The sequence below is a fragment of the Spermophilus citellus genome (assembly GCF_964194105.1).
Source record: "Spermophilus citellus genome assembly, chromosome: 1".
NCBI lineage: Eukaryota > Metazoa > Chordata > Mammalia > Rodentia > Sciuridae > Spermophilus > Spermophilus citellus.
In genome coordinates, this window is record NC_138182.1 from 84,597,884 (window position 1) to 84,622,715 (window position 24,832).

General features: G+C 36.1%; 1 protein-coding gene across 3 annotated transcripts in view; it reads left to right on the plus strand.

Annotated features, from left to right (window-relative positions):
* The first annotated feature begins 529 nt into the window (after positions 1 to 529).
* The window catches only part of LOC308642763 (E3 ubiquitin-protein ligase MYCBP2-like), a 73,593-nt gene continuing 49,290 nt past the window's right edge, over positions 530 to 24,832 (plus strand). For all 3 annotated transcript variants that reach the window (XM_081282043.1, XM_081282045.1, XM_081282044.1), the window contains exon 1: positions 530 to 1,089. In XM_081282043.1, the coding sequence (XP_081138169.1) occupies positions 788 to 1,089 (302 nt within the window). In that variant the 5' untranslated portion in view covers positions 530 to 787. The remainder of the gene's footprint in view (positions 1,090 to 24,832) is intronic.

The following is a 24,832-nucleotide window of genomic DNA, read 5'->3' on the forward strand; positions in this document are numbered from 1 at the left end:
ATATCTGATTACTACCTCTTTGTAAGTGATGCTGTTTCAAGAGACTTAAATCCTAATGATAAAAAATCCAAAATACAAAGGCGGACGGGATTCGGATGGTCATTTCTATCTTGAATTCTGAATTAATCAGCACCATTCACAAGGAATCTTCCTGTTGGCAGCAACGACTCAGGGAAAAGGAAGCAGGAGAGCATAATCCTCTGGTGATGGGCACGTTCCCTCTTTCAGGTTCTTGTTCTTTCAACTGGATGGAACAGTACCTGAAGGCAGGGGCCCTTATCTGACAGCCTTCCAAGCACCCTCTCCTTTTAGTTGCTCATGCTGCTAGTAAAACACGGAGAAGTGGATTTTTCCGTAGATTCCGCACCGCCAGACCGCCCCCACACCCCAAGCCCAGAGGCGGAGGGAGCAGTGGTAGAGGAGGGGCGGGGTGGGAGGAGACGAACTCGAGTTACTGAGCATGTGCAAGGCCTGGCGCATGCTCAGTGAGGTCGGCAGCTTCCCATTGCGGGTACCCCCGGTGGTGGCGGCGGCAGCGGCGGCACCGCCTCCTCCTTACACACCCGGGGTGGCGGGGTTAGATGAGCGGCCCCAGTAGCGGCGAGGGCGGCGCGGGGGGGAGGAGGAGAAGGAGGAGAAGGAGGAGGAGGTCGCTGTCTTTGTAGTCTCCCTGCTGCGGGAGCCAGAGGCCGCCGCCAGAGCCGTCGTCGTTGGCAAGGGGTGTAAGTGCGCGCGCGTGTCTGCCCGCCCGGCCCGCGGGGACGAGGCGGCGACGGCGGCGGCGAGGATGATGATGTGCGCAGCGACTGCCTCCCCCGCCGCCTCCTCCTCGGGGCCTGGCGGGGAGGGTTTCTTCCCAGCCGCCACAATCTCTTCCTCCCCGGCGCCTGGGGCGCTCTTCATGTCGGTTCCCGAGGGCTCCGTGGCTGCTGCGGGGCTGGGGCTGGGGCTGCCCACCTTGGACTCCCGGGGCCACTACCAGCTGCTGCTGTCAGGACGGGCCCTGGCCGACCGCTACCGGAGGATTTACACAGCTGCGCTCAGTGACAGGGACCTGGGGGGTAGCAGCGCTGGACACCCGGCCTCCAGGTGCGTTTCTTTACTTGTGCCACATGTCGCGTGTGCACCCGTGTGTGTGCATCCGTGTGTGTATATCCATGTATGTGTATACTGAGCTGTCTTTCAGTGGGCGCTTGATGCTGGTGGTAGAGCACTTATCGAGATGAGAGGGTGCGGTGGCTGTAGTGTCACCTCCGTGTGTGTGTGTGTGTGTGTGTGTGTGCGCGCGCGCGCGCATGTGTGTGTATGTCTGTCTGTCTATGTGGGGATTTATGGAGGGTGGGAGCGTAGCCTGTGATGCTAGAAAAGGTGATGGTGCTGGTCATTTGTGACACGTGTGTGTATTGTTGAGGAAGGAGGAGGCATAGGTAGAGGATAAAAAGGTAACACGAATAGAAATTGCGAGAGTGGTGAGGAAAGTGGCGTTTCCAGTGTCTCTGCGGCAATGTTATTTTGCACGCCCCCCCACCCCCAGATGACATTCTTTTCTCTCTTTGCTACTCTCAATGGAAGAAGTCTGCCTTTTTCTAAGGGAAGCAATGGTATAGGTTAAGGTTAGTGTCATTATTTGTAGAATGAGTTTTAGATTATCAGGCTAGACGTTTCGTTTTAAGAGATTTATGAATAAGAGTTGCAGATGGAGATTTATGTAGATATGTAGATGAGAAAGTGTCTAATAAAGATTTTCAGAGCTGTATTTAGATAACTGGGCCTTTTGGCCTTCTAGAAATGTGTTTGTAGCTGCTCTTGTGTTCTCATATCCCATCGGCCATTTCCCTTCATTTTCTGTTCTATTTCCTCCGGTACTTATAGAGTAGAGGGGATTTTGTGGGAAAAAGGAAAGCTGAAAAACTTCAAAATATGACAACTGGTATAATGTACAACTGCTATCAGTTAGAAAATTTGATTAGCTCCTAGATCTTGTTCATTTAAAGCCTGCACCTTTAGCTTCCTCCATGTAGATGCTCATTCACTTTCATTTTCTTTTTCTTTAAATGTGGGTACCTTTTTTTGCCAAGGGCTCTCCCATTGTTTTCTTTCCCATGCCCTTACTTGCCACACACCCTGAAGGATGGTGACTGACTTGTTTCAGCAGCTTTGACAGTGATAATTGGGAGTTGCCTTCATTTCTTCCCACAGTTTCTTGCAGTGCATTAGGAAAGCATAGTAGGGTTTGTCAAATGAGTATACAGTATTACTGAATGTGCAGTTTATTAGGTAATAACCAGATCTCTTTTTTCTTCCATTCCTGAGTGGTTAGGCTGTAAGTCAGGTATTTGTAGTTTATCAGTATGCATTGTGCTTTTTCCATTGAGACAGTTGTGAAGATGGAGCTTTGTTCACACCCTTCTTTTCTCATGTGTATGATTGTTTATGGAATTGAGCACATGAATAATTTTATCATATGGATATGTAAAGATGTGTAACTGCCCTTTGCTACCTAGACTGAAAGCCAGAATGGTGCAAGTCTGTTTCTTGCTAATGGTTTTGAAAATAACACAAAACCACAGAGAGAGTTTGCTCTGATAATTAGGTATAGTTTTGAGCTTCAAGTCTCTGAATTGTGACACTCAAAAATTATTATATCTCTCAAAGGTTTAAAATTATTTTATGTTTTTTTCCCAGACTTATACAATAATTTGTGACTGGTATATTCCTGTTTTGACTTTCAACTACTTTATTTGTACAATAATGTGATTTCTGTGAATCTAGAAATTATTAACAGTTATTAGACAATTAATATTTGTTAATCATGTACATAAAATTTGTGAATGATCTTTAGTCTTTGGTTTATTTTGGTACAAATTGATGAGAAATCACTTTGGTTTAGGTATTTCAAGAAATACTGAAGCCAGACTTATGATATTGATATTATCTACTAATGCTTGTTTATAACATTATTGTTTATGATAGTTTGCCTTATTTTTTTCTAAGTTTTAGCTTGCAGCTACTCTTTATTGAAGTTTGATTAAGGATTCGATCACATTTCTTATTAAAGGTGAATGGAAAAGAAGAGCTTAATGCGTGATATAATTATTTGTTTAAAGCTTTAGTTAGAGAATGGAATGAGTAGAGATGGAGTTTTAGTGATCAAAAAGTTTGAAGGTGTGAGAGAAAGGAGATAAGGAAACTAAAAAAGAGATCAGAAAATTAAAAAGAGAATCAAGAGAGGATAACATCTCTGGCCCTAGGAAAATAGATGGAAAGTGTTTTTCAGAAGGGTTAAGTGCTGAAGAAAGTTAATCACACGTTCTAGGTCACTGAGAAGTTTTAGGAAAAGATTATAGTAGAGGGATGGGGTGAGGAGTGAATGGGAATAGCCTGGGGGAGATCAGGATTGAAGAAAGAATCAGGAAGTGTTGGAGGCTGGTAGGGTATTAAAATATGGGAGGGTAAGTGGAGAGGGAGAGATTAAAGAATTGAGGGGGGGATAATTGATCGAAACATCAGTGGATTATCTCAGGAGCAAGTTTAAGTTGATAGGCGAAAAGTTAGTTTGTTGAGAAGAATAGGGGCTGGTCTTTATTTAGACAGGGAGGAAATATACAGACTGGGAGTTTGTGGAGGATGATATTCATTCATTTTGGTAATCTGAATGTCTAGCACGTTTTTGTGACATTCATCCTGTAAATATAAAGGACCTACTGTGTGCCTGGCACCATTGTAGGGGCTGAAGATGTAGCAATGAGCTCAATAAATAAGGTCTCTACTGTCTTAGAACTTCCACTTTAGTGGGAGAAATAGGCAACTGGTAATTTCAGTTAGTGATAGGTAACTATGTAGGAAATACAGCCAATTTCATGTGATAGAGCATTTGTAGTTGGGTTGTTTTAAGGGACATGATTGTGAAAGATCTTTGATAGCTGGTGTTTAAGTTGAAATATGGTCATGAGGAGGCAGATCTAGAGGAAGAGTGTTTAGGAAATTATAAAGGTTCTGAGATGGGAACAAGCATGTTGTGTACAAGGAACAAAAACATTGGGAGTGATTCCCAACCACAGTTGAATGAATTGATCAGTATAGATTGTATTTTAGTAGTATGGGGTTGAGAAACTGAATGATTAAAGCCTAATGGAATATCTGTGACCTTGATGACATACTAACAAACTTGGACTCTGATGCTGACTGGTTTTTAAATCCTGGCTCTATTATTTGCAAGTTATGAAACTTTGAGTACATTGTGTAACTTCCATGTAAAATGCAAATTCCTGTTTTGATTTGTTTGCTGAGAGTGAGGGCTTTGAGGACTTGAAGACAAGGATCTTGTCTTTTACTCTTCTTTTGGTCTCAATGACAGCGTTGAATGTGGAAATAACTCATTCGGTGACTGAGTAAACATGTTTTTGAATGAATGAGACTTATCAAAATTGGAACATTCTTTTGGGGAAAGGGTTGACAGGAAATGATTGTTTGATCAGTTCTGAGTGTAAGTGGAATAGCCTTGCATTTCGGAAGCATCATAGCTCAATGGCTGGATGTTAGAGCTATGGAGGCTGACTGCCTTAGTTCAAATGCCAGTTTTACTTTTTTTAATGTGTTGAATTGGGCAAGTTAAGAGGTTTTCTTGGTCTGTTTCTTTACATGTAACATAGGGTTTTGCAAAGGACATTGTGCCCACACATGGTAAGTGCCTATAAAATGTTAAAATTTCAATCATAAACTTTTACACTCAAAGGAGACATGGAATAACTTCTAATTGATTGTTTCAAGGTTAAAGTGTGACTGGAAGTCAAAGAAAAATAGACACTGAAGGTTTTTGGTCACTATGTTTGACTATTTGGTGAAAAGAGCAGTAATGCTAGGAAGGAGCTGATAGACTACGGGATAAAGAGGAGTCAGGATATTTGGGTTTTGCAGTGGTAAAACAAAGTTAGTGGAAACAATAAAGGAGATTGTGACCAAAATGGTGAATTGCTTTTCTTGTGTAAGCTATTTAAACCAGCATAGTTCCTTCATCTTTTTTTTTTTTCTTGTTAGAAATGGTATTTGAGCCCATCCTACAGGCACAAAGGATTCTAGTTGAAAGAGGTTAAATAGTCAGTTAATCTAACAAATATTCAGGGATTATTACTTAGCCCTAATTGTTGGTCTTATAAAGATTTATACATCCCTGTTCCTAGATTTGAGTGTATTTTCTATCTAGGAGTGAAAGACACAGAAGCAGATACTTTTGTGAAAGTGTTAAATGAAGTAGCTAAGAAAGCATGACCTATTATGAAAAGGGTGGCACTAGGCCTGCTCAAATGTATGAGACGAAAAACAGTTTGTGGGTAGGTAATGGTGAGATTTTTGTTAATGCTGTAGGTATCAAGAGGGAGAGGAGTGGGAATTCATTCTGAAAATGGAGGCTTTGGCTAAAAGTGCAGGAGTGCGGGACATCTTGAAGAGCAAGTTAAGAATTAGATTTTAGGGCTGTGGCTGTGGCTCAGCGGTAGCACACTTGCCTGGCAAGTGTGAGACACTGGGTTCAATTCTCAGCAACACATATAAATAAATAAAACAAGGTCTGTCAACAACTAAAAAAAAAAAAAAAAAGAGATGGCTTTTTTTTTTTTTTTTTGGTAGTGGGAGCACTCATGGCTGAGCCGCATCCCCAGACCTATTTTATATTTTATTTGGAGAAATGGTCTCACTGAGTTGCTTAGGAGCACCTCACTTTTGCTGAGGCTGGCTTTGAACTTGAGATCCTCAGCCTTAGCCTTCTGAGCCACTGGTATTATAGGCATGTGCCACCAAGCCTGGCTAACCCTGATGGTTTACAGCTAGGAAAATTGGAGTGTATTTTATTTTATTTTTTTTTTTAGTTTTAGGTGGATACAGTATCTTTATTTTATTTTTATGTGGTGCTGAGAATCGAACCCAGTGCCTCACACATGCTAGGCGAGCGTGTTACCACTTGAGCCACATCCCCAGCCCTTTATTTTATTTTTTTAATTTGTTCTTTTTAGTTATACATGACAGAAGAATGTATTTTGACATCATACTGACATGGTGTATAACTCACCATTCTTGTGGTTGTAAATGATGTGGAGTATAGTAGTGTATTAAGTGATGTAGGATGTATTTATGAATAGGTAGTAATTTTCTTGATATAGTTATTACATCTGTGGAGTCCTATACAATGTATAATTCAATGTTAATTCAAAGACTGCTCTGTTGGCATATGAAAGGTAGAAATGTGAAATGAATTAGTTTCTCAGTTCAAAAAAGAGAACAATCTTGTTTGGGGTCTTAAAAAGAAAATAAAAATGTTAATTTAAAAATACTTTCACATTTTACAATATTTGTTTAAAAATCAACAGAATAAGCCCAGTGTGGTGGCACACGCCTATAATCCCAGCGACTTTGGAGGCTGAGACAGGAGGATCACAAGTCCAAAGCTAGTCTCAGTAATTTAGTGAGGCCCTAAGCAACTTAGTGAGACCCTGCCTCAAAATTAAAAATAAAAAGTACTGGGGATGTGGCTCAGTGCTTAAGGGCCCTTGGATTTAATTCCTGACACTAAAAAACAAAACAACAGAATGGTCTCATGTTTTTCTCAAAAACACTAAATTTGCAGGATTTTGGGGGAGGGGTTAGTAAGGTTAATTGAGGTTTAATTTATGTATACTAAAGTATACATAAAGTACACTCTCTTTAAATATTCATTTGAAGAATCTTGGAACCATCATCATAATCAAGTATAGAACATCTCCATCACTTCGGAATGTTTCTTTAGTCCTTCCTTCTAACCCCTGGCTATCATGACCACTTTTTGTCACTAATATTTAACCTTTTCTATAATGTCATATAAATTTAGCTCCTTAAGGGCAGGGCCCCAGCTACTGTTCATCTCTTAAGGTTTCATTAGATTTTGTTTAGACATTTTTAGCAAGGATATTTTGTATATAATGTTGAATACTGTGTGTTGCTTCCATCAGAGGTTGTCAGTTAATTTCACTATAAAATGGTGCTGAGTCTGATTACTTGGGTAACATGGTACCCACTAGACCTTACTTTTTCCATTTGTAAGGAGCACATAATCATGCGCTAATGACTTCAGCACACTGAATATCTTTCACCTAATGGTTTTAGCATCCTTTAATAATCCTTGCCTGAGTCAGTAATTTTATTAGGGATTTAAAAATGATAATTTTTCCCTATAATTTTATTATTCCTTCTATGTTTGTTAGCTAGAGCTCTTTTGTAAAGAAAAATTTACTCTTATCAACTGTAGTTTCTCCTAAGAAAGCAGAGCAAATGCTTAACTGCCTTCCCTCACTAACCCAATTGCTGTCATAGTCCAGTGGTGGTGTGGCAGGTGCTACTAGGCCCCAGATCTCTCTCCATACCCAGTTTAGCACATTTTCCTCTAGCTTTATGGGAGTATTAGTAGCTAAAGCTAATTATAGCTGAGTTTTTTCCCCAGGCATTGCCTTGAGCTAACAGAGCTTCCTCTGCCAAAGGCAAGCCTTCCCTTCTTGTGAAGCCAGTATCTTTTCTGTGTAGGTGTATAAATGCCTGGCTCTTTTGCCCTAAGGCAAGGTAACTTTGAAAGCCCATCCCTTCACCTTAGTTCCTCTTGGGACTTGTCAAGCTCTTCCTGTGACTACATCATAGGTCGCTCATTTGACTGCTCAGTCCTACTCCATTCATTGCCTCACAGCTGTAGATTCTGAGAGCACTCCACAATATATTTCTGAGTGTGCACATCTTCATTTTAGTCTTTCCTGAGGGACTCTACCCAGGTGGTACCAGGAATATTCTGAGGAAGTAGATTTCAAAATGACACTTTGCAGTGGACCTGTCATTCCAGCAGTTGGGAAGGCTGAGGCAGAAGGATTGCAAGTTCGCGGCTAGCCTGGGCAACTTAGCAAGACCTTGTCTTGAAGGAAGAAAATAAAAAGGGCTAGGATGTAACTCAGAGGTATCTCTGGGTTCAATCCCTAGTCCTACGAGAGAGAGAGAGAGAGAGAGAGAGAGAGAGAGAGAGAGAGAGAGAGAGAGAGACACACACACACACACAGACTGACTTTGGAGCTAGATTTATGTACTGGCTGGCAATGAGAACCCCATTCTGAAGTATCAGTGGAGACCTGATGCTGTTAATCCTTGGCAAGTACTGTGGCTGTTCCACTGTTAGAATTTTCACTGGTGTGAATTGGAATGCAGTTTCTGTGGAAGTGGAACACTATCCTGGGCTTTTGAGAGAGGGAGGTTATTTATTATTAGGACAATGTAATGAGAGGGGTATTGGTGAGCAACATTGATGGGTTGGAGAAAGATGATGAAAAGCTGAAGATAATTTGGGGAAAAATGTAAAAAGAAACATTTTTATTAGTAGCATATAAAGGAAAACCTCCAGTAGGAGGAAAGAGGTTAAATTGTAAGGATAGCAAAGGTCCAGGGTATGTTTAATTCACAACACTGACCCTCTGTTAATGCCAGGGTCACTATTCTGGTTAGGAAAGGATGCACCCCTCGCCCTTAGGCTGAGATATCTAAATTGATGCACTTGAAAACTATGAACCCCCAAATTTGCTTGAACCCTGGGGGCTTTCAAATTGGCCTACTTCTGCTGGCTAAAAGGTGCTTGCATGAAGATTAACCAATAACTAGAGTTAATTTTCAACAAATCTACTTGTAGGTGCTGGACCCAGGGAGAAAGGAACTGTATACACACACAGACACACATGTACACTGATTTCCAACTGCACCAAGGCACCTCAGTGTACCACAGCAAATGCACTGGTATGCCATCTACTATTTCAGAATTTCAAAAGAAACATGGTAACATCTGTCATAAACTATTAGCTTGAGGTAGTAAATGTTTTTGACATTCGATCATACTACATTCCTTTCAATATTGTCATATTTTTGTGAAGTTGGTTGTTGTGATATAAATCATGTACAGAAATGTGGAACATCAAAAGAGGGTGGCATGTTCAATCTCAGATTCTAAGTTTGAGAAGTTTTTACGGTGCCCAACAGGTATAAATGTCCTATAATTAAGTAGTTGTCATTGTATAAGAATAAAAAGTGTATTTTGTTTCAAATTATGTGTGTCCTTTTTCAAAGAACCACTAAAGTGATAGCACATAAATTATTATTAATTATTTGTATCTAATTATTTTATAAATATTACTGTTAGGTAATTTTTTTTGGTCTGTGAGTATGTGGAAAAATTACTGATGATGGCTGTGCATGAGTTCAATAGAGGGTTTCTGTTTGTCAGTGTTGGTGTAGCAACTGCTGCTTCTATTGAATGTCTAGCCTAACAGCAGCAGGGAACAACCTTCAAGGAGATCAACCACTTCTTATACCTTGGAAAGGACTATAGTTCATTTTGACTGGATTTGACTTATTTTCTGAGTATGAGTGTACTTTTCCAGCTTGCAGGAGCTCATCCAACACTACTAGCTAAGCACATGGATCATTTGAGACGAGGGATCCACTTTATAGCAAAGAAGGATTCATGAGATCCATTTATCTCATCATGTACCATACCAGCCAGAAGCTGCTGACTTAATAGATTATTAAAATCTCTTTTGATGGAAGAACTGATAATGATATCCTGGAGCTTGGACCTAGTATCCTGCAAGGATGGGGTGCTATCCTCCCATGCTTCCAATCTTAAGAAGAACACATGAAAAATAGGAGTGGCTCTACTTAGCATCACTCTCCATGATACACCTGGGAAATCTATGCTTCTCATCTCCATAGCTCTGACTGCTAGGGAAATAAAGGATACTGTTATCAGATGAGAAACATTTCCAATAGAAGATGCTGCAAGAATCCTATTATAATTGAAGCTACAGCTGCTGCAAAGATGTGGGTCTTCTTTTCTACAGTAAGAAGTCTCTGGGTAGGGATGATATACCTGTTTATCTGGAGGAGGAAGGACTGCTGTTACACAGTAGAGCACAGATGTTTGGTATGTAGGTGATCTGAGGAATATCTCTTGATACCTCCTTGTCCAATGATGATGGTAAAGGGACATGAGAAAGTCCTGATGACCACTACATGAGGTCAGTCAAATGGTTTGGACTAGCAGGAATGCTAGCCAGAGACAAAGAGAATCTTCCATAACGTTGGAAAAATTGTCAGAGAAATTGTCAGTGTTAGTTTGCTCTTGAAACTATCTTTGGGGAGTATTTATTAGGATTGCATTGGATCTACAGATCAGATTGAGAAGAACTGACAGTTTAATAATATTGAGCCCTCCTATCTACAGTTATAGATATTTCTCCATTTATTTAGTTGTTGTTGATTTCTTTCATCAGAGTTTTGTCATTTTCTTCGTATAGCTTTTGTACATAGTTTGTTAGATTTATGCCTGTGTATTTCATTGTTTGGGCTGGAGATATATATATATATATATATATATAAATTTCAAACTCTATTGCTGGAATAGGAAAATAATTGACTTTTGTATATTAACCTTGTATCATGCAACTGTACTATAATCTCTTATTACTCAAGTTTTTATCTCTTCTTTTGGATTTTCTGCAATCAATCGTGTTATTTTCAAACAGCTTATTTTTTCGTTCACAATCTGTATATTTTTCCTTTCCTTTTCTTTTTTTATTTCTATTTTTATTTTTATTAGCTTAGACTGTTAGTCTGATGTTGATAAAGAATGGAGAGGGAATACATCCATGCCTACATTGTTCCTTATCTTACTGAGAAAGTTTCTAATTTTTCACCATGAAGTGTGATGTAGCAGTAGGGTTGTTTTTGTTGTTGTGATAGTGGGGATTGAACTCTGGTTTGCTCTACCACTGAACTACATCTCCAGCCCTTTTATTTTTTTTATTTTGCAGCAAGGTCTCAATAGTTGTCAGGCTGGCCTGGAACAGGAGAGCCTCCTGCATCAGTCTTCAAGAAGCTGGAATTACAGGCATGTGCCACTGTGCCCAGCTAGCAGTAGGGTTATTGGTAGTTATTCTTTATTACATTGAGGCATTGCCCCTTGATTTCCAGTTGCTGAGAGGTTTTTTTTTTAAATATTTTTTAGTTGGGGGATCTTTATTTATTTATATGTGGTGCTGAGAATCGAACCCAATACCTCACACATGCTAGGCAAGTGCTCTACCACTGAGTTATGTTTATCACTAGTGAGAGGTTGGCTTTTGTCAAATCCTTTTTCTGCATCTATTGATATGAGCCTGCAACTTATCATTCTTAGCCTGTTGATGTGATAGATTACATTAATTTTTTTCAGACATTGTATACCTGGATAAATCTGATTTGGTTGCATCTAACTTTTTTTTATATATTGAAAGATTTGATTTGCCAACATTTTGCTGAGGATTTTTTGGAACTGTTCTCATGAGAGAGACTGATTGTCTTTAGATGTTGTAATGTCTTTGATTTTAATATTAGAGTTATATTATCCTTGTAAAATAATTTGGGAAGTATTCCTTCTGATTCTGTCCTTTGAAAGATATTGTAGATAATTTATATGATTTCTTCCTTAAAAGTTTGATAGGATTCACTAATGAACTTGTGGGGCTTTTTATTTTGGAAGATTATTAATGATTGATTCACTTTCTTCAAATAGTATAGACAGTTAAGCTTACCTATTTCTTTGTGAGTTTTGACAGATTGTCTCTTTCAAGGAATTATTCTATTTTATCTAGATTATCATATTTGTGAGCCCAGAGTCATTTATAGTGTTCCTTTATTTTTCTTTTAATGTCCATGGGATCTGTAGTGATGGCTCCTTTTTCTTTTGTGATAATATTTTCGTCATTGTTTTTTTCCGCCACTTTATCATTCTAGCTGGCAGTTAGTCAATTTTATTTATAACTGCAAAGAACCAGCTTTTGACTTTATCTTTTGTATTTTATTGATTGTTTTCTTTTTTTTTTTGTTGACTTTCTTCTTATCATTAAATTTACTTCTTTCTGCTTTGAGTTTGCTTAGCTTTTTTTCCCCTTACTCGTTTCATTAGTTAGAGTCACTTACATTTTAGATTTTTCTTGCTTAATATAAATATTTAAAGCTATTAATTTTTTATCAAAGCTCTGCTTGAGAAGCATACCAAACATTTTACTTGATGTGTATTTTTAATTTAGTTCAAAATATTGTTGGGCTGGGGTTGTGGCTCTAAAGTAGAGCACTTGCGTAGCACGCATGAGGCACTGGGTTTGATCCCTAGCACCACACACACACATACACACACATACAAAATTGTCTAATTTTCTTTGTGATCTTAATTGATTTATACATTATTTAGAGTTATTTAATTTTCAGATATTTGGTGTTTTCTTATATATATTTGTGTGTTGTGTATATATGTAACTTTCTAATGCACATTTTGATCTTTTAACATTACAAAATGTTGGTTCCCAGGTATATGTTTGTCTTGGTGATTGTACTGTAGGTGCTTGAAAAGAATGTATATTCTGCCATATTTGTATTTAGAATTCTATGAATATCAATTATACAAAGTTGGATGATAGTGTTTGGATATTTTGTCTGTATTTTCTTTGTCTAGTTGTATAAAATAGAGAAAAATATTAAAAACTACCAATTTGTGGCCTTTTAATTTTATCAATTTTTGCTTTTGTCTCTGTTATTATCTTTGTATACATTGATAATTGTTAAAAATTACTAATATATTTTTTTCCTTGTGATATCTCTGTTTTTCTCCAGTAATACTCTATGGGATCATTTTATTTTTCTAATATAAAATAGCCCTTCAGGATTTCTTATGCTTACTTTTTGCATGTTTATGTTTCTCTGTTCATTTAATTTTTACTGGTCTGTATTTTTATATTTATAATTTCTCTCGAATGGGCAGTATGTATATTACCTTGCCCATCCTCTCATAAAACAAAAGTACTCTGCAAACTATTATAAAACAGAAGTACTCTGTGAGACTTTGTCCTTTAATTGAAGCATTTAGATTATTTATATTTAATGTAATTAAGTTAGTGATATGATTGGTATTAGGTCTGCCATTTTGTTTGTCTAATGTTTATTTAACTCTTTGTCCTTTGTTGTTTTCTCCTTTTCTGACTTCTTTTGGATTATTTTAAAAATTTTGTTCTAATAGTTATACATAACAGTAGAATGCATTTTTATTTTTTATTTATTTTATTTTTTAAAAAATATTTGTATTTTACTTGTAAGTGGACACAATAACCTTTATTTATTTATTTTTTTGGTGCCGAGGATGGAACCCAGTGCCTCATGCATGTTAGGCAGGTATGCTACTGCTGAGCCACAACCTCAGCCCCACTTTAAAGTTTTCATTATTTATTTATTTATTTGTTCTAATTTGTTATATGTGACAGCAGAGTGCATTTCAATTCATAGTACACAAATGGAGCACAATTTTTCATTTCTCTGGTTGTATAAAAGTAGAGCCACACCATTTGTGTCTTCATACATGTACCTAGGGTAATGATGTCCATCTCATTCCACCATCTTTCCTACCCCATGTCCCATCCCTTTCCCTGCCTGCCCTTTGCCCTATCCAAAGTTCCTCCATTCTTCCTCCCTCCACCCCCATTATGGATCAGCACCCACTTATCAGAGAAAATATTGGCCTTTGGTTTTTTGGGATTGGCTTATGTCACTTAACATGATATTCTCCAACTTCATCCATTTATCTGCAAATGCCATGATTTTATTCTCTGTAATGCTGCGTAATAGTAGAATGCATTTTGACATATCATATATAAATGAAGTATAACTTCTCATTCTTCTGGTTGTACCTAATATAGAATCACGCCAGTCATGTAATCATGTATGCACATAAGATTCATTCTACTATCCTTCTTTTCCTTATACCCTTCCCTCCCTTTACTGCTCTCTCTCTGCCCAATCCAAACTACCTCTGTTTTTCCCTAGCCCTCCCACCCTTATTGTAAATTAGCATTCACACATCATAGAAAACATTTGGCCTTTAGTTTTTTTAGCATGATATTCTCCAGCTCCATCCATTCACCTTGCAAATGCCATAATTTGATTCTTCTTTAAGACTGAGTAATATTCCATTGTGCATATAAACCACATTTTCTTTATCCATTTATCTGTTGAAGAACATGTAGGTTGGTTCCATAGTTTAGCTGTTGTTAATTGAGCTGCTATAATAAACATTGATGTGGCTGTGTCACTGTAGTATGCTGATTCCTTTGGGTATAAACCAAAATGTGGGATAGCTGGGTCACATGGTGATTTTTGGATTATTTTTTCACATTTTATTAACAGTCTTTTTGATTATATCTCCTATGTTAATTTTTTATGCTCTAGGAATTATAATATACGTACCGAACCCTTCACAGCCTAGAGTTATTGTTGTTTTGCTTCACTGAAAACAGAGAAATATTTTTACCATATACATCTTTTTATTCTCCCTCCCCAACTGATGTGTGTGGTCATATATTGTGGCTACATGCTTTGAAAACTTCACCATATGATATTATCATTTTTGCTGGTAACAGTCATGTATTTTAAAGAACTGAAAGAAAAATGTTTTTTATTTTGTTTACCTGTGTATTTATTATTTCTGTGGTTCTTCCTTCAATCCTGAAGATACATTTCATTTCAGCTTAATGTTTACAATAGCATTTCTTGTACAGTAGTCAGATGGGGATAAACTTTCTTTGTTTTTATGAGAATGTCTTTGCTTTCATTCCCAATGGATATTTTAGGTGGACATAGAATTCTGAGTAGGTGCTTTTTTCCTCTTAGCACTATAGTAAACTGTTAGGCTTTTCATTTCTATGGTTTCTGACAAGACATTTTTGGCAACTTGAACTGTTCTCCTGTACATTTTGTTATTTTTCTCTGTTTTCAGAATTTGTTTCCTGTTTAGCAGTTTGATTTAATGTGTCTAGCCATTGTTTTCTTTTTGTTTGTCCTCTTTGAAGAATGCGGAAATTCTTGAATATGTACATGTGTGTCTTTCATCTGTTTTAGGATTTTTTTCTGCCATTTTTAAAAGATGTTCTGCTCTAATTTTTATCTGTTATCTATTGTTTACAACTAGATACTTTGTGCGCGCGCGCGCATGCACACACACACACACACACACACACACACACACACACGAAAAGAAAAAATTACTTGGGGACTATAAAAAGCAACTCCAGTACAATTACCATAAAATTTTAAATTTTCTAAGAGTCTGAGGCTGACCTTGAAATTGTAATCTTCCTGCTCAGCCTTCTGAGTCATTGAATTACAAGCATGCACCACTGCATCCAGCTAGATTAGGTATTTTTATTGATCCATTTTCTTATTGAATTTTAAAAATTTAAAAAAATTTCTTATTGAATTCTCATTTTCATTTTCTTATTGAATCATGAAGTAAATTTTTTATTTTACTTGTTATATTCAATCTAATTAAAAATAATTTTCTTAATTTAAAACTTCTTTCGATGCACTTCAGTTGTCTTTGCCTTTACTTGATGGGGCATATTTATAGTTGTTGCTCTAAAGTTATTTTTAGCTATAACGTGGATTATCTTAAAGTTGGCATCTTTTGATTGTCTCTTCTTTTGAAATCAACCATAGTTTTCTCTTTTTATTGTAAGAATTTTGGGTTGTATCTTAGATGTTAAATGTTTTGCAGTCCTCTGGGCTTATTATAATTCCCTGGAGAATATTGGTTTTTGTTGTTTCAGTTAGCAGATCATCAGCTCATTTAGGTTCTGACGACAAATTTGGTCTTGCCTTCTGCAATGGTGGTTCAAATATTAATTTGTAGTTGATATGGTTTGACTCATACGTGTGCAACTCCAGTGTAAGTCCAAAATGTATATGTGTGTTTATGGACAGGATTAATTTGTCTCTTTCCCTGTCTTTCTCTTTTCAGAATTTCCTTCTGAAATTCCTTCAGAAATTTCCAAGAGAAATCTTCTTTTTTTGGCCAGAGGAAGTGGGAAAAGGGGCTTCTTCACATTCTCCAGCATGCAGGAGCCCCTGGCCAGAAAGAGATTTCTCTTGGATTTTTAGCTACTGGAGTGTTGCTTGGTAGGGCAGTGATTACTTTCTGGCCTGTAGGCAAAACTTTAGAGAAAGGAGAAAAAAAATAAAATTGGGAAATTCATGCTCCTATGGGTTGCTTTTTCAAGTTTGACTCCTTTCCACAATCTGTTTTTTGTTTTTCAGAGTCCCCAAATAAGTTTTTTTCTCCTTTCTCTCTTCCTCTCTTTTTGTACTTTGCCCAAAGTATTGTTATAAACAGTGGGGAAGATAAGCTGTCTTTTGTTTATGCCATCTTGCTGGAATCAGAATACTCTTTTCTAGCTCCTTTTGTGATTTTTTAATTTTCTCTTTCATTTTTAGCAATTTGATCACATTGGCAAAATTGGGATTTTTTTTTTTTTTTTGGTGTGTGCTTATCCTATCCTACTTGGTATTCATCGAGCTATTGAAATCTGTGTGATGATCATTATTTAATTTGGCAAGTTTGGGTCTTTATTTCTTCATGTTATTTGAGACCCAGTCTCTTATTTTCCTCTGAGGATCTACTTATCACACCCAATACTGTTTGCTATCTTATGTATATAAAATCATACATTAATGGCACATAAGTACTCTTTATGGTGTACACATATGGCATATATGCAGTGATATATGTATATAATCATATACTTAAGCCTTGTGGCCATGCAGTCTCTGTTTTAACTATTTCACCCTGTTTTTGTTTGAAAGCATTGGTAGACGATATGTAAACAGGTGAGCATGGCTGTGTATAACTTTGTTTACAAAAAGAGGTCACAGATTAGATTTGGACTTTGAACTATAATTTGCTGGCCCTTGAGATAAATGGAGGTAGGTACTTCAGTGTAGGTACCTTGTAGATTCAGGTAAAATCAACACAAATATTGGCAGTAACTGAAGTTTGGGGAGCTAGTGAATGAGAATTAAGTGGGTAGGAGATGAGACTAGAATGATATGTTAGGACCAGATTATTTTGTTCCAGGTATTGCTTTATATGACAATAGTGTGGAACCATCATAGGTTTTTAGGTAATGTAGTGATATAATTAAACTTTCAGTTTGAACAGATCCCTAGTAGCATTGTAGAAGAGGAATCAAAAGGAGCAGATCCCCAAAGCAGGGCACTGTCAAAGAAGCAATTGCAGTAAAAATAAACTCAGAAAAGGCATTAGATACTGATGGAATAGAGTGGATTTAGACATATTTTGGTGTTAGAAAATGAAGAAGGAATATTGATGTAAGTAGGTAATTAGATTTCAAATATAGAAAGGAAAATGCCTTTCTTGTAGATGCAAAGGAATGAGGAACTTGTTTTTTAGGAGTACATTCTTGGTATTTTGTAGTTTAGATATGAGGTATCCCCCAAAAGCTTATATATATGAGACAAAGTAGGAATGTTCAGAGGTGCAATGATCAGGTTATGAGAACTGTAACTTAATTAGTAGATTGATCCATATGATGGATTAATAATTTGAATGGATTACAGGGTGGTTCCTGTAGGCAGATGTGACAAGATGGGGTGTGACGAGAAGAAGTCATTGGAGGCATGGCCTTGAATTATATCTTGTCCCTGGATCCTTGCTTTCTCTCTCTCTCTGCTTCATGGTTGCCATGTACTGAGCAGCTTTCCATTGCCACACTCTTCTGCCATGTTTTTCGCCTCAACCTAATGCCCAGAGCTGTGAAGTAAACTGATGATGGACTGAGACCTGAAATCAAGACCTAAAATAAACTTTTCTTCCTCTAAGTTGTTCTTGTCAAGTACTTTGGTCACAGTGACAACAAATGAACTGACAGTGTCCTAAATTTTCTTCATTGTTTAGTTCAGTCTTGTGGTTTCAAATATTACCTAAATTTCATTTGGTATCGCAGTCTGTAGTTTGTTGCTAAACTTCCTCTAGATGGTATTTTGAAAAGTATTCTGCTTAGGTTCTCCCAATCTTGTCTCAGCTACGTTATGTTCATTATGCTCAAGGGTTCTTTATGAACATACTGTTACTTACAAACTCTCTTTTCCTTCAGGTTAAACAGAGGTTTGAGGCCTGATCACAAAGTTGGCATTAAGAGATCATTTATGAACTAACATCCATTCACCCTCACCTTCTTTTTTCAAAATGCTGAAGAAGTCACATTTCAGTGCTATAGTAAGGTTAGATGAAGAAGGGAGTAGGGTATTTAGAAATCATGTTGGAAAGGAAAGGAGAGTGGTAGCTTAGGGAAGGGGATAAAGAATTATCTTTTGGATTAGAGATACTATAGCACATGTTCTTAGAGTCATAGTTGTATCCCTTTGGTATTTATTTATCTTTGTACTGTTTACTGTAAATATCTGTGACTTTCTGTCAGAGAAGTGCCATGCTTGATATCTGTGCAGGGCAGTCCAGAAATGCTGGAGAGTTTGTGTTTTCAGAGAAGATTTCAACAAATAATAGATGGAAAATTGATAGGTAAATACTTCATATTTCTCACCTAAAGTTGGGATAACTCTGAGCCATTTTCTGTACCATTTATGAGAGTTGTCCAGTAGGGTCAAGCTCTTTTACATCTGGGTAAAAGGTTTTATAATGTAACCTTTCTTTACTTCCTTCTCTTTCCTCTTTTACTTGTTATTTTCCTTTCCTGAAGAATTATCTCTCAGAACAGCTACTGCACATGAATCATTGACTCAAAGTCTTCTTTTTGGGGACTAATAATAAATAAAATTTATTTAACACTTACTAAAAATACTTATACTATAAGTCTTTTTGTTTTGGATTTTTTCCCACCTTTTTTTATTTGATTGGTGCATTGTAGTTGTACCTACTGATGAAATTGGTGTTACATATTTGTACAAGTACATAATACACAATATAACAATATAATTTGGCTTAAAGCACTCCTAGGTACAATTTTTAAGTGCTTTATCATCCAATGAAAGAAATACTATTTCATCCTATTTTACATATGAAAGAACTGAGACACAGAAAGTTTAAGTAACTTTCCCGAGATCACAAAGCTGGTAAATGACAGAGCCTACATCTGAACCAGGCCATTTGTAAATTCTGTATTCTTTTGCCCAGTAGGCTGAAAGAGGTGAGAAATTGGAGAGAGGGAGAGATTATGAATGAATCACTGAATGAATAAGAATGAAACGGGGGATAATTAATGAAGTCCTAGTAGAGATTATGCCAAGATGGATGAAAGGAAAGTAAACATTCATAATGGTGTCTACATTTTATCAAGTTGATAGTTAAATCTGTTCTGAGTTGATGAGTAGGAATTGAAGTGGCTAGAAACGTGTAACTTTTTTATGGTGTGGGCATGCTTTTATAGTTAGAGAACATAACTAGTTCTAGATCAGTATTCTGATGATGGATATGGACTGCAATACAGTGTAAAGAAAGGGAATATAAGTAGTAAGGCAAATCTGATGGTTGGTGATTGAGATATGGAGTCTAGTGAATGAGAGGTAAGTTGTAGTTGGTTAGGGTAAGGGCTCTGTCTTCTGGGGTGGGGGAATGATGAGTAGTAGGAGATTTCATACTTTGAAAAAGTCTAGAGTCATATTTTCAGCCTTTTTTTCTTCCTGGGCAGAATTATAGATTAAAAAATTATTTTCCCCCTACATTTTAAATTCTCCATTCAGCTGTGTCTGGTATGCTTTAAAATACATCTATTGAATTTTTAGTTTCAGTTATTATATTTTTCACTTCCAGAAGTTTGATTCTTTTTCAAATGGAATCTCTTCATTGGAGATATTTTAGTATTTTATTTCTTTAAATTTGGTAAACATAGTGGTCTTTTAAACCATCTGAAAATTCTACCATCTGAGGTCTTGTTTGTGTCTATTTTTTGTTTCTTCTGTTCTCAGTCATGGTACCTTTTGTGAGTTTGTCCCTAGTTATTTGTTAGCTCTTATAATCTGGGTTTTTTTCTGAGACCTGGGATGAAATGTTGTCTTCAGAATGTTTTACAGTTGCTTCGTGGTTTGTGTTTTTGTGGCTTGTCTAGGCTATTTGTATTTTGAGTATAATCTGCATGGAGCATAGTCTATAGTCACAACTTTTCAGAGACTTCTCCCCTCGTTTTCTATCCTGTCCCCATTCCCCCTCTCTCATTTTTCATCTGCTGCTCTGCCACTGCCAAGGTATCTTTATTTATATCTTTTCCCCATGTGAAGACTTTCAGACAAGGTGGAGAGTGTTTTAGTCAGCTTTTTAGTTGCTAGACTTAACAAGAAAAGTTTTAGAGGAGGAAAAGTTTATTTGGCACTCAAGATTTTAGAGATCTAAGTCCATTGCTTTGGGCCCAAGATGAGGAAGAACATCATGGTGGAAGTAGGAAGAAAGCAGCTCAGGACAGGTCACTGGGGAGCAAAGAGAGCTCCCTACCATGAACAAAATATAAACCCCCAGTGACTTACCTTTTGTAGCCACACTGTACCTGCCTATGGTTACCTCTCAGTTAATCCTTATCAATGGATTGACTACTGATTAGAATAAGGCTCTCCTAACCCAATCATTTCACCTCTGAATGTTCTTGAATTGCCTCACATAAGCTTTTGGGAGACACCTCATATCTAAATCATAGCAGAGACTGAGCTATATATATAGGAAGTCTGTTTGCATCTGTTTCCCAAATCAATTTGAACTGTTAAAATCTCTTTTCTTCCTACAAATTAGCATGCTAGGTTAAGTATGTAAAAGTTTTCTGGATAGTAACCAGACTACTGTTCCCTCTTATTTATTCAGTGATGCCTGAACATAGTGATGAATTAATTACATGGGAGAATAAGTCTGGCTTCTATAGAAAAACTTTAGTAAATAAAATGGTTGATTTTTAAAAATTGATTTTTGATTTCAGTGACCTTTATAATTCTCTTATAAATTCTTTATTAGTGAATTATTTTGCATTTTCTATAAATATAATTATGTACAAATGAAATGAAAATACTTTACTTTTCCTTCTTCTTCTTCTTCTTCTTTTTATTTTTGTACTGGGGATTGGACCCAGAGGTGCTTTACCACTGAACCACATCTTGAGTCTTTTTGTTCTTATTTTGAGACAGGGTCTCACTAAGTTGCTCAGGGCCTCCCTAAGTTGTAGAGACTGGCTTTGAATTTATAATTCTCCTGCCTCTGTCTCCTGAGTCTGGAATTATAGATGTGCGCCACTGTGCCTTGCTTACTTTTTACCTTTCAACCATTAAGACTTTTGTTTCTTTTGCTTCATTTACTGACCTTCAGTACAGTGTTAAGTAGAAGTGATGACAGTATAAATACTTGCATTTTCCTCATACTTTGTGGGAGTATTTAATTTTCATAATTGAATATAACTAAGTATAGTGTTAAATGTAGGGATGTTTTTTGTAGATAATCTTTTTTTTAATATTTATTTTTTAGGTGTAGATGGACACAACACAATGCCTTTATTTTTATGATCGAACCCGGGTCCCGCCTGTGCTAGGCGAGCACTCTACCGCTGAGCCACAATCCCAGTTTCTGTAGATAATCTTTGATTAAGTAAATTCTCTTCTGTTCCTAGTTTACTGAGGTGTTTCATCATCAGTGGCTTTTGAGTTTTATTAACTAACTTTTTCTGCTTCTGTTTAAATGATTGATGTTTATTCTGTTATTGTTTATTTGAAATTTGTATCTTATATATTATCTTTTTTATATTACTAGATAATAAAATTATTGAATGATTTTTTTCTTGTACTTTTTTATAGAGAGATAATTTACTTACCATAAAATTCAACCTTTAAAATGTATATACAACTGAGTAATTTTTAATATATTAACAAAGTTGTGCAACTAGAATGTTTTTGTTACCCCCCAAAAATTTCTGTAGATATTGGCAGTCACTCCCTATTCTCCTTTTAGCTTCTGGCAATTACTAATTTTCTTCTTGATTTTTATAGATTTACCTATATAAACATTTTACATAAATGGAAATTTATAATTTTGACCTTTTGTAACCATTGTTTCTTTAATTTTGCATAATGTTTTTAAGCATCTTCCATATTGCAGCGAAAATCACTACTTCATTTTTATGTCTGAATCATATTCTGTTATAGATATTTTGATTATCCATTTACTATTCGGTAAATATTTGGGTTGGTTCCTCTTTTGGCTATGTAGAATTTTTGCTTCTGTGTTAATTAGAGCCATTGGCTAAAATTTTCACATTTTGAAAATCTCCTGTTCAAATTGTGGTGTCAGAGTTATGCTAGTCTCATAAAATGAGTTGGGAAGTGTTTTTTTCTTTGTATAGTCACTGGAAGAATTAGCCTGAGGTTAATATTGTTTGAAAGAACATGCCAGTAAATTCTTTTACATGTTTGGAAGAATTTACCAGTTGAAGCCATGAGTGTGGGAATTTACTTTGTGAATAAGATTTTGATTAGAGATTTAATTTTTTAAAAAGATTTATTAATTCTGTTCTTGTATTACATTGTTTTTTACTTGTGTAGTGTTGAGAACTTTTTTCAAGCAATTTGTTTGTTTAATATTGTCAAATTTATAGGCAATATTTGTAGTGATGTATCTTCTCTTATTTCTCACATTGATAATTTATGCTTTTAAATTTTTTCCTATAAGTGTTGCTAGAGATTTATTACAGTTATTACTTTTCTTTGGTTTTCTCTGTTGAATTTTTGCTTTCTGTTTCATAGGTGTCTGTTTTAATTTTTTTTCTTTTTATATTCTTTGTATTTAATTTGCTGTTCTGTTTCTATCTTCTTGTATTGTAAGCCTAAGTAATTTACTTTCAATCTCTTTTGTTTTTAGCATTTACATTTGGGTATGTACAAAAAATTATGCATTTTGGGGCTGGAGATGTGGCTCAAGTGGTAGCGCGCTCACCTGGCATGTGTGGGGCACTGGGTTTGATCCTCAGCAACACATTAAAAAAATAAAAAAAAAGATATTGTGTCCACCTAAAACTAAAACTAAAAAAATAAAGTTATGCATTTTGTCTAAGCATTGCTATACCTGCATTCCACAAGTTTAGATGTCATATTTAATTTTCATTTAAGTGAAAATATTTTCTTATTTCCATTATGATTAGTTCTCTGACCCAGTCCTTGGAAATTTGTTGAGACTTGATCTGTGGTCCAGCAAATCATCTATTTCAATAAATGTTCTATGGGCATTTTAAGAGAAGATGCATTCTGCAGTTGTTGGATTTAGTTTTCTAGGTATAGTCAGTTAGGTTGAGTTTATTAGTCTTGTTTTAAAATTTTCCTGTATTTATTTTGTTTTGTACTTATTCTATCAATTAAAGAGGAAGATATTTTATAATATACTCTCAGCAGGTATCATGTAGGTGTATTAATGGGTCTCTCTGATCCCGTTACTGTGGAGGCATTGAAAGTGCTGCCTCCTCGCTGGCCGCCATGTTGGGTTCCTCCACACTCAATCTGTTTATGTGCTTTCTGTGGCTGCTTTCATGCTATAGTGGTTGAGTAGTTGCTGCAGAGAGCCTGTGGCCCACAAAGTGTAAGAATAGTTTACTCTTACCCTTTTAGAGAACAGTTTCACCTATTCCTGCTTTAGACCATTGGCACAGGAATTTTTTAGTTTTCATTACTAAGTAAAATTAAGATAAAGATTGAAAACTTTATTCCAGAAATTGTGTAAATTTGAATTTATCAAAATCTTAGTATTTTAGAGTTAGAGGATACCTCAGAGATAATCTCTTTCATATCTTTATTTGACAAATGAACAAATAGATCTGAATGAGAGAAATTTTAAAGTTATATTATGACTGACTTTTTGTTAGAAAACAGACTTTGATAGAGAAACTAATGATCTATATCACTGAATAACTTGTAAAATCCATTTGTTCTTACATTGCAGAAGAATTTGGTTTTCTTTCAAGAGTGTAGCTGTTAAGATAAATTCTTCCTTTGAATTTTTAAAGTAAATATTTAATGGTAAATATGGCATTTTCCTTTTACTTTTTATTTTTAGCTATAATTCTTTTAGATCTAGTGGGTAGAGGTTCTTTTTTTTTGAGAAGACTAAAAGTCTCAGGAACAATTCCATATACTCTTCATTAAGCTTCTTATTGACTTAAAATTTAAAATCCTAAATAATAAAATTAGAAATTCAAAAGTCAATTGTTAGTGTGTAAGGATGATTCCTAGAGTTTTCTCTGTTCATCCTCACATATGAAAAATTTACTCATTCTTAGATATAATCGTATAATGGAATGTTAACGTTACTAGCAAATAGTATTATTTTCCAATGATGAGAATAGATTTTCTTTATATAATTTTCTGTTTATTTCTGGATTTTTTTTCTTCCTGCCTTGCTTCCTTCTTTCTTTTTGTGTGTGGGGGCGGGCGTGTAACCAGGGATTGAACCCAGGGGCACTTAACCACTAAGCAACATCCATAGCCCTTTTAATATTTTATTTAGAGACAGGTTCTCACTAAGTTGATGAGGCTGGCTTTGACCTTGTGATCGTCCTGCCTCAGCTTCCCAAGCTGCTGGGATTACAGGTATGCCACTGTGCCTGGCTGAATCTTTTTTATAATTCTGTGCTTATAAAAAAAAAATCAAGTCAATGAACACATTAAAATAAGTTAAAGTTATTTTGTAAGTAATTTTAGGAAAGCTGGTTCTTCAGATGGCCTATATGCAAGAGTTGGTTGGTTCAGACTCATTAGAATTGTTCAATCAATTAAAAGCTACCACATTGTTTGGAAGTTGGATAGATTATATAATTAGATGTATCTATTCATTTTTAGCATTCAACACTGTCAGCCACCTTTTTTTCTTTAATTTGTTTCATAATATTCTAGAGAAATGTCAGCCATATATGTTGTTTATATTACATCCTTTCCA